Source organism: Myxocyprinus asiaticus, chromosome 15, assembly GCF_019703515.2.
Source record: "Myxocyprinus asiaticus isolate MX2 ecotype Aquarium Trade chromosome 15, UBuf_Myxa_2, whole genome shotgun sequence".
Lineage (NCBI taxonomy): Eukaryota > Metazoa > Chordata > Actinopteri > Cypriniformes > Catostomidae > Myxocyprinus > Myxocyprinus asiaticus.
The window spans coordinates 105001-118371 of record NC_059358.1 but is presented as its reverse complement, the minus strand read 5'-3'; the positions used below and the strand labels follow the sequence as shown (position 1 = coordinate 118371).

At 43.1% G+C, this 13371-nt stretch overlaps 1 protein-coding gene across 4 annotated transcripts in view; it reads left to right on the top strand.

Moving 5' to 3' along the window:
* Positions 1-13371, top strand: part of LOC127453075 (intermembrane lipid transfer protein VPS13B-like) — a 194830-nt gene that overhangs the window by 174937 nt on the left and 6522 nt on the right. For all 4 annotated transcript variants that reach the window (XM_051719104.1, XM_051719103.1, XM_051719102.1 and 1 more), the window contains exons 50-57: positions 91-279; positions 382-528; positions 921-1189; positions 2181-2308; positions 3062-3303; positions 11727-11842; positions 11967-12742; positions 12829-13005. In XM_051719104.1, coding sequence (XP_051575064.1) covers positions 91-279; positions 382-528; positions 921-1189; positions 2181-2308; positions 3062-3303; positions 11727-11842; positions 11967-12742; positions 12829-13005 — 2044 coding nt within the window. The remainder of the gene's footprint in view (positions 1-90; positions 280-381; positions 529-920; positions 1190-2180; positions 2309-3061; positions 3304-11726; positions 11843-11966; positions 12743-12828; positions 13006-13371) is intronic.

The window sequence follows — 13371 nt, the reverse complement described above, 5'->3', positions numbered from 1 at the left end:
CAGACTAATGCAACACTTCTAACAGTCTAATCAAACACACAAGAATAGTGTGAATACAGATGATAAACATGCTCTGTGTGTGTGTGACAGGACGCGTTTCAGATCGGCATTTATTGGCCGCACACTAACACAGTGCACAAGTCTCCTGCCGTGCGATTGGTCCATGAGGTGTCGTCGCCGCGGTGGCCGGAGGGGGGCGGAGCTGATGTACTGATGCTGGATGAAGAAGGATACATACACACTGACATCACACTCGGAACGCTGCCTGGAAAACTGAAGGTGTGTGTGTGTGTTTGTGCAGCTGTTTGTGTGTGTGTGTTCACTGAAATCAGTAACTAAAATGTCTCTCTCTCTCTCTCTCTGTGTGTGTCTGTCTGTCAGCTGTGTCAGTTGTGTTTGTCGTCTTCAGTGACATACGGGATTCAGGTTTTACAGATTATGGATAAAACCGTTCTGGTGAACAACACAACAAACATCATCAGATACAAAGCTGTGATTCAACAACACACAAACACCACAGCTGACCAGGTACACAAACACACACACCAAAGATGCATTGTTTGCATGCACATTTCCCCCCAAATTCTCAATACAGTAAAGTGTTTGGACATTTTACTTTTCAGTCTGTTTGTAACTCATTATTCTCACTGATTCTTATTAGATTCTTAAAACTGTAATACATTGTTTTGTTTGTTTTTTAAATCAGCATAAATTAAATGCAGAGAACAAATATTGTGACAATGTGTTTAATTAAAAATGTCACAATGCAAAAAATGGCAATGCTCCTTAAAATAGGCTTCATTTTTATTGAAGCAAAATATCATTTCCTGACAGATTTCATGAGATTAACCCCATTTTCAGCTGCAGCATGTCTGATACTTTCAAATGTCTGTCTGTCTGTCTGTCTGTCTGTCTGTCAGGTGTATGAGGTCTCTGAGTCGTCGGTGTTCACTCTGGGTCCTGCGGGTGAGGCTGGTGATCAGGTGTGCTGTTCAGTGGCATGCTGGGATGTCCCGTGTGATGGTCAGTCATCAGACCTGGACATGACACTGTCATCGAAGCAGTTGCTGTTGAGCTGTGAGGGTCAAAGTTCACAATGGAGTCTCCCTGCCCTCGTGCGACCTGATCTTCCCCGTCAGAGTGTTTCTGTTTCTGTGGAACCTGACGACAAACACCCCTTCAACACGAGGTGCGACAACAACACACACAGACCAGAAACACGCAGGACAGCTATACAAACACAGACGTGAATGTCTGACCAACAGAAGTGTGTAGCACTCAGAACTGAAGGGGGCGACAGAGTTACCCTCAAATGTCTGTGCCATTAAACTGGATGTGTTATTTGTCCCTTTCATGCATGAAACCCATTAAATTGCAGGACAATTGCCAGATTGTCTTTTCTGGTAAATGGACCACATCTACTCTTCACACATGTAATGGCTTTCCAACTTTTATCTGTTTTGCTACAATTTACACATCAGCACCAAAATGGCGTTAAACTCTGTGATGTCATTTGTCGGAATTGTAGACATGGCGGGGTTTGACTTGCTTGTATATGAAAGTACACGGTCCGTTTTAATCTGTCTGGTAAATGTTTACATTTATGCAGTTGCTGGAGATTCAGCGGCTGTAAATGGAACTGATGATCTGAAGGGAACAAAATGCATCGCTAGCACTTGAAGGCAGAGATGCAGTAATGTTTACATGTGAAAAGGCACAGAGTAATTGCATCATCTCCATCAGAATGTTGTGATTGGCCCAAAGCATACTTATTATGTCAGCGCATCCTGACCTCTCACACGCTCAAACTGTTCATCATACGGCTCTGTTCACGCAGCATCAAAACAAAAACTTTATTAGTGATGTTGAAACTTCTCATTCAGTTTTATTGGTGTTTCCCAGTGGGTCCTGTTCACACATGACCTCTAAACAGAAAAAACGTTATTTTTCCAGAAAAGGCTATATGTGTGAAAGCTACTGTTATTCAAATAACAAACTATAGACATGTCGACAATTTAACTTGCTCAATAAGATCCTCTTGAAAATGTTGCTCATGACAGTCGTGTCTGCTCTTAATGAATGACAAACGGGCGTGTCGTGTGGGTGGAGGGTTGGGTGGATTCTGTGGTCAGTAAGTGATTCAGCTGTATGTGTGTGTGTGTGTGTGTGTGTATTTTCAGGGCTCTGGTTGTGACCTGTCAGGATCATTCAGGCATCATGTATGTGACGGTGAGTGAAGATCTGTGTCCACGAATGCTGATACACAATCGCTGCCCCATGAACCTCTTACTGAAGGAGAACATCAGAGGTAACACACACACACACACACTAACAACACTTCTGAAAGTACATTAGACTTCTCATGGAAACAGTGGTTTCTCTCACAAACCTGTTGACCTTAGTAGATTTAAAATAAAACATGATCTGGTTGATTTATGAGTTTTAATCGCTCTAGATCGGGCCAGGTGTATAATAAATTTACACATATTTATAATGTCCTTGGATACATGAATAGTCATACAGTATGTGGTACCATTTCAAAGCTTAGTCTGAACTTTTCACAAAACTCTGTCACATTTGCATTAATGTTACATAAAGTAACAAGATAAGACCTGAAACCTCAGTGTCACATGTGAGCGCCACCATGTGGTAATTATATAGAAATATGAATAAAAGATTGTCAAGTGAAGTCAAGTCACATCAAACAAAAGCTCTCATTCTCAGGAGTTTTTCATTATTTTGTTGCCACAGGATTAAAGTTCAAATGAATTTCAAAAGCACGTGAAATATGATCTCTGTAAGACAACAAAGACAAACGTCTCATGTCTGCTCTAATCACTGCTTCTGTTTATCTGCTCTTCTCTTACGCCGTTTTCTTCGGAGTTTGCCATCAGTGAGGACCACTTAAAATGTCTCACTTGTCTCTTTTCAAAAACGTGGCCTTCACTTGTTTAGCCAAACCTGTACACACACACACACACACACACTTCAAGCAAAATCATTCCAACATCATATCCAATTATAATGTTCAGTGTGTGTGTGTGTGTGTGTGTGTGTGTAGAGTGTGTGAGGAGTGAGGTGTTCTGCAGGTTGTTGCCATCTCTCTCGTCTGTTCATCATGAGCTTTATTATCACATCTCAAACTTCCCCGAGTGTAAACAGAAAGAGACACTGCCCACCCTGCTGCTGCGTGCTGTACCTGACACACCCACCAGCCCCACAGACACGCCCACTGACCTCATGACCACGCCCACTGCACTGAGCTGGACCGATGCCATTGATATCAACAGCCCTGGAACACAGGTACACAACTGAAACAAACGCACGACTGCACAACTCACTCAACTGACTTTAGCTCAACTTTTGGAGTGTGTAAAATAAATTGTTCCCCCAAAAAGGATAATTCACTCATCATTTACTCATCCTTATACCATCTCAAACTCGTGTGAATTTTTTTCTTCTGTAGAACACAAGAGGATATTTAATGGACATATGATGTGTTTATATCCATACAATGCAAGTCAAAGGGATCAAAAACTGTCAATCTCCAAAAAAGAACATAAAGGTAATCGTCCAGTTACCTAGTGTAACCTCGGTTCTCTGAAGGAAAGGAGTGAGACAGACCATTATATGGGAGTTGGGCCCTCGCGTGACTGCTCTTGAATCCTTCTTAAACGCCTGTAAGGTGGGTTTTTCAACTACAGTGGTACCACCTTCTGCTACTGCTAACAATGATGGAAATAAGTGCAGTTAGAATAGCTAAAAATATTGGAGAGCATTGTTTAGAACTATGACCTCATTGTAATTCAATAAATAGCACTTAAATGTTTAATCTTAATATTAGTGACGCAGTGAAATTAAACTAGACATACTGTAGATTAAAAAGGAAATGTTTAAAAACAGTGACATCTTACAAGGTTACATCAGATGGTCCCAATTTAGTAATTGTTACAAATTAGGAATAAATATGTAGATGAAACCAGTATGCATAGTGCCTGAGTGAGAGACAATGGAAGATAGAAAAAGAGAGGAAGAGGAAAAGAGTCCAGAGCACAAGTTACAATCTTGTTTTATCCTCTCCTTGACCATGTGACCACAAACAGACCAGATACATTTAAACTGACCAATAAGCAGACCAGTTTTAACCCCCCTGTATTTAAGTTGTCTGATACACAGACACCTCAGTTAATAGGCTTAAAGATCACTGTCGGCACTCTCTGGAATGCAAGAGGTCTGTTTTCACAAAGAAATGGAGTTTGCAGCACAGAAATTAATTTCTTTGTTATTATTCAACCCTGCTTGCATTTAGGCAGCAGAAATTGGCTGCTGGTTTCGGGAGCCCCGCCCTCCTGAATAAAATCTGGCAGCAGCTCAATTCCACTTCAGAATTATTCAGCTCTGAAAGATGAATTTGGTCTCTGTCTCACTCCTTTCCTTCAGAGAACCAAGGTTACACTAGGTAACCAAACATTCCCTTTCGGTCAAGTCATTTCGACACAGACCACTCTATGGGAGATGTTTTAAATATGGCCTGCAATACCAACTAAAACATTATATACATTCACTCATTCATCCCCAAAATTGAACTTTCTGCCCCTAGAACAGCATGAGCCACCCTGGGTGCGGTCACATCACGCCTGTAATACTTGACAAAAGTGTAAGAAGAGGCCCAACTAGTAGCTGTGCAGATATCCTCAACAGAAATACCCTTAAATAAAGCCCAGGAGAATGAGTTCCTGCACAAAGATATGCACAAGTAATAGCCCCGACTATCCAGTGCAAAAGGCGTTGCTTGTATAAAGCACCGCACGGCCCTTAACTGGCCCTTAACTGGCTCGGTTGACAATGTCTAAAATCCCAAATTCTGTCAATATAAATGTGCAAGGCAACGAGCATTCAATATCTGACATTCTGCCAATGAGAAAGGAGGTGGACAGAATGACAACTACCGAAAAGACGAATATGCAATAGGCCTTAAAAACGGAAAGTGACTTCTGAGCCGTTAGCACTGAAATCCATACATGACGGATGCACCAACAGCCGATGAAGCTCTGCAGTGTGCTTCACTGACGCTAGCGCAAGTAAGAGAGCTGACTTTTAAGACAAGATCTTTAAATCCACCTCATGCAGTGGCTTGAATGGTGCCTCACACAAAGAATTTATAACAACAGTCAAGTCTCATTATGGAAACACTGATTTAGGAGTCCGGCTGAACCCCATTAAAAAGTGACACGCAAATGGATGTGCCCCCGGCAATACCCCATCAAAGCCCACATAACAGAGTGATATCGCCAACAGCTAAACCTTCAGTGTGGAATATGCTTGGCCTTTCTCAAACAGTTCTTGCAAAAATGTTAAGATGTCCACAGTGGAACACTAGAATGAATAATATTACATCAGTTACACCAAGAATCAAACACATTCCACTTAGGCCCAGATAAGGATCTAGTGGACAAAGCCCTAGCTATTTGAATGGATTCAGTAACATTTTGAGGTAAACCTACCTCACCCAGTGTATTCCTTTCAGGAAATAGGCTCATATATTACAAACGGCTGGGTCTGAGTGAAATATCGGCCTTCTTGCTTGCGATAGGAGGTCTCTGGTGCCAGGGTTCCCCCTCCAGCTAAGGCTGATTGTGCCACCACGAGGCCACCAATATGATGGTTAATCCCTGTTTGCACACTCTCTCTAGTGTGTGAGGGATCAAGTGTACAGGAGAGAATGCATAAAGTAGTACATTCTGCTTCTGGTGAGCCAGCACATCTATCCCCAAGGACGCGTCTCGGTCGCGGATTGAGAAGAACAGCTCGCACTCCACATTTTCGTGTAATGCAAACACATCTACGGCAGCCCCGTAACTCCAGAAACTTTAGATGGTACTGACTCCAAAGGGCTGACCACCTGCCACTCACGGCCCTTCCCTCCAGTACAGATACAGTCTGCAAGGAGGCCCCGCCCACTCGTGGGGGAAAGCAAAGCCCCATTACCATAGTTACTTATTTATTCCTATGTAAAAAATGGGGAGAAATATCCAATAGATTTGGCTATTTTAACAACAAAAAAACTTGACAAAAAGCTGCTGTGTAGTGTTTTGCACTTCAGACAAAGCCAAAAAACCCAGAACTGATTTTTATCGCTCTAACCGGCAAATATAGAAGCCAAACCAACAAATACATTTGGCGGTTGAAATATTTGGCTTTGTCTAAAGTGCAAAACACTACATAGCAGCTTTTCGTCAAGTTTTTAAAATAGCAAAATTTATCGGATATAAATGAATATACAACAGTTAGTTCCGGTCCTCAAATCTGATTGGAAGAGACGTTCCATGAGAACTGATGTCTCAGAACATCAGCACTCGGATGCTTCACTGTGTGTATCACTCCGCTTGTGTTCCTGCCGTTCTAAACTAAAGTGTAAGAGCAGTGCAGATGTGTTAAGAGCTATATCTGTCTCTTTACCTTTAATTTTGTGACATTACATATTTTAGCCAGCAGGTGGAGGCAAAAGACCATTTATGTGTGTAATATGAGCCAGTTGGTGATGTGAATTGAGTCAGTGTCAGTCAGTGTTTTCATTCATCAGCACTCTGTGATCGCTGGTATTACTACTACACTGTTAAAGCTAGGAAATAGCTTTAAACGGCTTTAAATGAACAATTTCAGCATTACGGCTCATCACAACTAAGAGACACAACAGACTGATTAAATACACAAACTCAAGGCGCTTACCTCTTACTGGAGTTTCCACATTGAAGAGGACAAAATGGCGGAGGAGATTGCGGTTTCTATAGTGAAAGACTCTTGCACACCGGCTACCGCGAAATAGGGAGAAATACCCCCGCTTGGACAGCTATTTTTACACTGAGAAAATAGGATACATTTCACCAAAATGACATTATCTTCGGAAAGCTGACTAACACACTACAGCATCATCAACAAGTGATTGCACACGCTCTATATCTCTCTCTCTCTCTCACACACACACACACACACACACACACACATACACACACATCCTTGTTTCTCCAATAACATGTTAGAGACAGCCCAAGCTGTGATACTAGTAGTTCTGAAGTGAAGTTTTTGAGAGGTTTGGATGCATCATTTGGTTTGAACCAGCAATGGCAGATTCTGATCCGTCATGTAAGAAAGTAGTTCCATGCACAAATGTGTTTTTATGACCGTACTCAGTTTTTCCTAATTTTTTTAAATTTACTTGTTCATTGAACTATTGTTTATAAGCAATATCACACCACAATCGTGCTATATGTCCCTATATCAGCATGCTGTGATTACTTACGGCACTCAACCTGCGGCGAATCACACCAGTGCTGATATAGGGCCATATAGCACGATTGTGAGTGTGATATTGCTTAAGTAACTATGGTAACGGGGAATTGATTTCCCCCATGCTAAACCATGCCCCCATGTATGATGCATTGCTGACTGTATCTATAGCCCCCCAACCAGGGGAGCGATGCATCTGTCATGATGACCTTGCGAGTCGTAATCACTCATCTCAACACCCCTGGCTAACAAGGCTGGATCCCTCCACACATAAGAAATTGGGACGCTCCCTGTTTTGCTTTCAGGTTCAAAGAATTTAGCCATCTCTAAATGTTTTTCATAAATAAACCTCAATGGAATAACGGCATCAGTCTGAGCAGACACAGGCACAAACCAAAGCACACTTCCGCTTTGGGATGAAAACACAAGAGGCGTTTGTGAAATTCTCTTGACATTCCTTCCGAAACTGTTCCTTTGGAAGTCACTGAGTTCAGAGTGAGCCCCAGGAAATCTATACTCTGAGTCTAAGTAAAGACACTTTTCTGATGACTGATAATAAACCCCAAAGATTGCAGATGGGAGAGGAACAATAATGTTTGTTCCCTTGCCTGTTGCTTCATTGCAGCACATATCAGGTAATCATCTAAATATGAAATAATTATCAGCCCCTTAAAGGAGCAATCGCAAGCACCCACGGGCAGGTTATGCAAGTGTACCACTTCAGGAGTGAGTGAGAGAGCGTCTCTACTGTGAAAGCAAAACACGGTCTCTGTGCACCCTCTTGTGGACATTTATGGATTTTTTTATTATTTCATATTTAGATGATTACCTGATATGAGCTGCAATGAAACAACAGGCAAGGGAACAAACATTATTGTTCCTCTCCCATCTGGAAGGGCACTGAAAATGCCCCTTTGACATAGGAGCATGGAGTTCTCAATTGTTTTGAATTGGATTATTTATTTTTTTAACACTTTTGTTTCAAAGTTTATTGTGCAAACATTAACTGGGGCAGTGTTTGAACAGAGCTCTTAGCCTTATTATTTTTGTGCATGTTAGAGTGCTTGTGTGAAATGAACACAGAACTGACTGCCCCGGGGCAGTGAGAACACATTGTGGGCATTTCTCTGAACCTTGAAAACAGGGCAATGACAATTCTAACACTACTTCTTTAAGGGGTGATTGCGTCCCTGAGGTCTCGCCGGTGCTGGAGGATGAGGTCTCCTCACCTCATTGTGGGGCAGCAGTGCTGTGAGCATGCTTGGATGAACGGGCTGTAGGCTGAGGGTGTTTAGGAGGCGAAACACTGTGCACAGCAGTGGAAATAAGGAACAGTTGCTGGTGCCGGTGTTTGTTTGGTGGGGCAAAAGACAGCTACCTCATTTTCCTTCTGCTTTGACTCACATTGTGCTTGCATAACTGCCACTGATGTGCTGAAAAGTCCCTCTGAAGACACAGGAGTGTCAAGGACCTGCAATAGGTTCTTATATCCACCATTTTGGAGAGGTTAAGCTTTAGATGTCAATGAGCTGCCACTGTCAGGTACATGGCTTGATCCACCGTTTGGTTGTAACATCTTGTCATCCTTATGATAAAGTCCATAGCAGTGTGGATTTCGGTCCACAAGTTCTTAACCGGCTAAACCTCCTCAAATGCGGTGCCCATGTTAGCTTGCAACTCAGCCACTTATGCAACTCACAGAGAAATGGAGCTCTAACTACTTGCGCTTGGGTTTTGTAGATTTTTTTCAAGAAGCTGGACCAAGACCCTTGGCTCTGTGGGGCATTTGAGGTGTTGAATTTAACCCCAAATTAGTCTCAGGGGTCAAATAAGCAACTAGAGACCAAAAAGCCTCTGTTCGCAGCATCCTCTGTACTCCAAAACACATGAGACCCTACAACTGGCACTCGTGCAGAAAAAGGTTTACCCCACCTCTCTGTCACATCAGTCCTGAAATGCTGATTGTTTTGGTGGACAATGAAAGTTCCCATCCAGCCGGTTGCCAGCCTGTAGTGGGGGAGCAACAGGCCATTCGACACACATGCGTTTAGCTGCGCAAACTGTGACTAATAGATCACCGGTTGTTAACGGGTCCTTCTGAGTGGCAGGCTGAGCACTGGGGATGGGGTCCTCGCCGTTCTCATCGTCGTCCTCTGTGTCATTGCTGTCCTACTTGGAGGACTCATCCTGCTTGGCATAAGGAGGATTGAGATGTGAGGTCAGTTGCGTTGCCCATTCAGCTGCCTCATCCTTTTCCCACATCACCAGATCCAAAAGGAGTGGGTCGGTCCCGAACAATCAGACATCTCAAAGTTCAGCTGGATTGACTTGCATAATTTCTGAAAAGTTTTAAAATTTAAGTGGTAGCAGTCCGGTATCGAAACCAGGTCCTGCAGCGCCACATGTGCGTGCTCCAGTCCGAGACATGAAGCACAAACATGATGCGAGTCTTTCCTCTTAATATCGTTCTCGCACACATTCGGCATTTTGCAACGTGCATTATATGCTATTGTACTTAAATGCATCGAGTGTAAATGTAGACAACACAACCTCTCCTGCGTAGCGAACAGCAAGCTGAAACGGCCACAGAACTAGCCGGGTCTCTGCCAAGAACTCAAAAGAGAAAAGCTTTTTTCTCAGCGAGTCCCCTAGCAATGCTTGTCATAAGGGTTATAATAAATTATCCCAGCAACTTGTTAGCAAGCTGCAGTGGCGAACAAGTTGAAGGACGTGTTAACTGGAAGGTGTTGAAGTCGGCCACAGAATACCAAAACACTCACAAAGTCGAGTGCAAACTCTTCTCATTCAAGCGGTGAAGTTGCAGTATTTTATGGCCAATCCAAGTGACAGTTCCAAGAGCAGATGTAAAGGTTTATAGCAGGAGGAGTTACATTTTTGTCTGTTTCTCACTCAAAAAACTGATGGTACCACTTCATTAGACATGGATTAAACCACTCAAGTCTATGGATTACATTTATGAGGCCTTTATAGAGCTCGTAAGTGTTGGACTCCATTGACTTGCATTGAATGGATAAACATCTGATATTTCCATCAAATTATCTTCATTTGTGTTTCTCAGAAGAAAGAAAATTACACATTTGAGACGGAATAAGGGCGAGTAAATGAGAGAATTTCTGTGTGAAATATTAATTTAATGCAGTTATTGTGTCACGATGAGCTGTAGATCTACAGGGACGTGTGTTGATGATGTCGTTGATTTCATCATTTCCACATTTACCACAAAATAACAGGGAAGTTGATGTTAAACTGATTAATTGTGTAATGAAACATGTCAAGAAAATGTCCTGGTCAAATTTAATCCCAAATCAATACAACAAAATATGAAATTATATTTTGCATAAAGAAAATTAAGCCTACGTTCAGGACCTCATAGATTTTTTGCATTTCCCTAACATGTCCGGATGTTTAACTTTTACTATTTCCATTGTTTTTTATTATGGTTCTCAGTACCGTAACTCACTATTACAGTCAAAATTATGATGATGTACGATTTATAAAATTAAAATAAGCGAAAATGAAAGACAGTACCTAGAGAAAACTATGATGACATATTAATACTTTACAATTTAAGTAGGTTTTTTGTTGTTGTGTTGAGAATATCATTATGACCATCTTTTCTTCACATTACAGTAATGAGAATTGGGGAGTAAAATGTGCTTAATTGTAATGAAAATAATGTCACAATGTAAAAAGTCCTAAATGACTTAAAATAGGCTTCATTTCTAGATGCAAAATATAATTTCTTATTTGTTTCTTTTGAATTGGGAGTAAAATAGGACCAGTAAAATTTCTTGACAGGTTTCGTATGTTACAGTGTAACTGCATCAGTGAAACACACACTTTATAATGACTGTCGCTCGCGGTCACTGTCAGTCTGATAGGTGTCTCCTACGCCGCGGAGACTCACAGCATGTGGAGGCTCATGCTACTCTCCATAATCCACACACAACTTACCACACGCCCCATTGAGAGCGAGAACCACTAATCACGACCACGAGGAGGTTACCCCATGTGACTCTACCCTCCCTAGCAACCGGGCCAATTTGGTTGCTTAGGAGACCTGGCTGGAGTCACTCAGCACACCCTGGATTCAAACTCACGACTCCAGGTGTGATAGTCAGCGTCAATACTCACTAAGATACCCAGACCCCCCGGATTTTACATTTTTGATCATTTTTCTCCTTGGGGTCCACTAACACTTAATTTTCTGAGCAGAGTTTCTGATCATCTCATATAAGCATCATACACTGTTAATATGGATGATCATGTTTTCGGGTTTCTAATGTGAGAAATTCAGGGATTTCAGAATAAGTAATTTTTGCACATTTGTTTTTAATAATTTCTCTTTATGGTCTGGAGAGGAAGTTTTCAGTTCTGAATGTTCCAGTATGTTTTACAGATTAATTTTGTTTTTGTAGGTTGTGTTTTTGCCTGGTTTCGGCTGTTTGTACGTTGATGTGTTTCACCAGAGTGGCACCATCACGATCACACTCGCAGCAGAGAGCAGCGCAGAAGAGATGATCACACAGCATGGGTAAAACACACACACAGTCGCTCTTTCCCGTAATGAATCTCTGTTCAGTGTGAAATTGCTGTGTAATTCAAGCAGAGGGCAGTGTTTCCTCTCTTAACTGTATATATGTGTGTGTTTCTGACAGGCTGTTCAATCACATGCTGTCATTCAGGATTCTCTTGAATGAGGCGAGTGTGGCGCTCTGTGATGACATCACCAGCTCGTGCAGTTCAGTGGAGCTGCTGCGACTCACTGTTTCTAAACTGCTACTGCAGCTGCCGTCCTGCGACCCGTCGTCATGTGACACGGCTGCACCGCCTGTTCACACACTGCAGGTTTACTGTGGCCGTCTGCAGCTCGACAATCAGCTGTACAACCGCGCCAGCTTCCACTTCCCTGTGATCGTATGTGCGGAGCCGCAGATGGACGCTGGAGAATCTGACCTCACGCTCGCGCCACAACACCTGCAGCGGTTCTATGACGCGTGTTTCCTGTCACTAACGGTCACCGTCTCCCGTGATGGCCGGCTCGACCAACTCACGTTCCGCATCAAACCTGCACGCGTTTATCTGGAGGACACGTTCATTTATTACTTGAAAACACTATTTCACACCTACATCCCAGAATGCACTCTGAGTGAGGACGGTGGGCGGAGCCGATGTGTAGGGCCGGAGCTTAGCGTTCCGGCGGAGGTTGTGCAGTTCACACATGCTCTGGTGCAGCCGTTGCAGCTGCAGAAGTTGCTGATTGAACCCGTTGACCTGCTGGTCAGCATCCACGCATCACTCAAACTGTACATCGCATCCGATCACACGCCACTGTCATTCTCGCTGTTTGAACGCGGCCCCATCTGCACCACACCGCGACAGCTCGTGCACACGCTCGCCATGCATTACGCCGCCGGCGCACTCTTCAGGGCAGGTGAGTGTTTCACAGTCACACACACAAACACACACAGTACAGTTAGAACTTCTGAATCTGTTTGTGATGTGTGTTTGTGTGTGTAGGTTGGGTTGTTGGCTCTCTGGAGATTCTCGGCAGTCCGGCGAGTCTTGTGCGCAGCATCGGTAACGGAGTGTCAGATTTCTTCCGGTTGCCGTACGAGGGTTTGACTCGCGGGCCAGGTGCATTTATCAGTGGCGTCTCCAGAGGAACAAATTCCTTCATTAAACACATTTCTAAAGGTAACCACACACCTCTTATGACTTTATTTTACATGTTATTATTATTTTTTTGTATATTTTAAATTTGATCCCCTTTTCTCCCAATTTGGAATGCCCAATTCCCACTACTTAGTAGGTCCTCATGGTGGTGCGGTTACTCACCTCAATCCGGGTGGCGGAGGACAAGTCTCAGTTGCCTCCGCTTCTGAGACCGTCAATCCGTGCATCTTATCACGTGACTCGTTGTGCATGACACCGCGGAGACTCACAGCATGTGGAGACTCATGCTACTCTCCACGATCCACACACAACTTACCACACGCCCCATTGAGAGCGAGAACCACTAATCACGACCACGAGGAGGTTACCCCATGTGACTCTACCCTC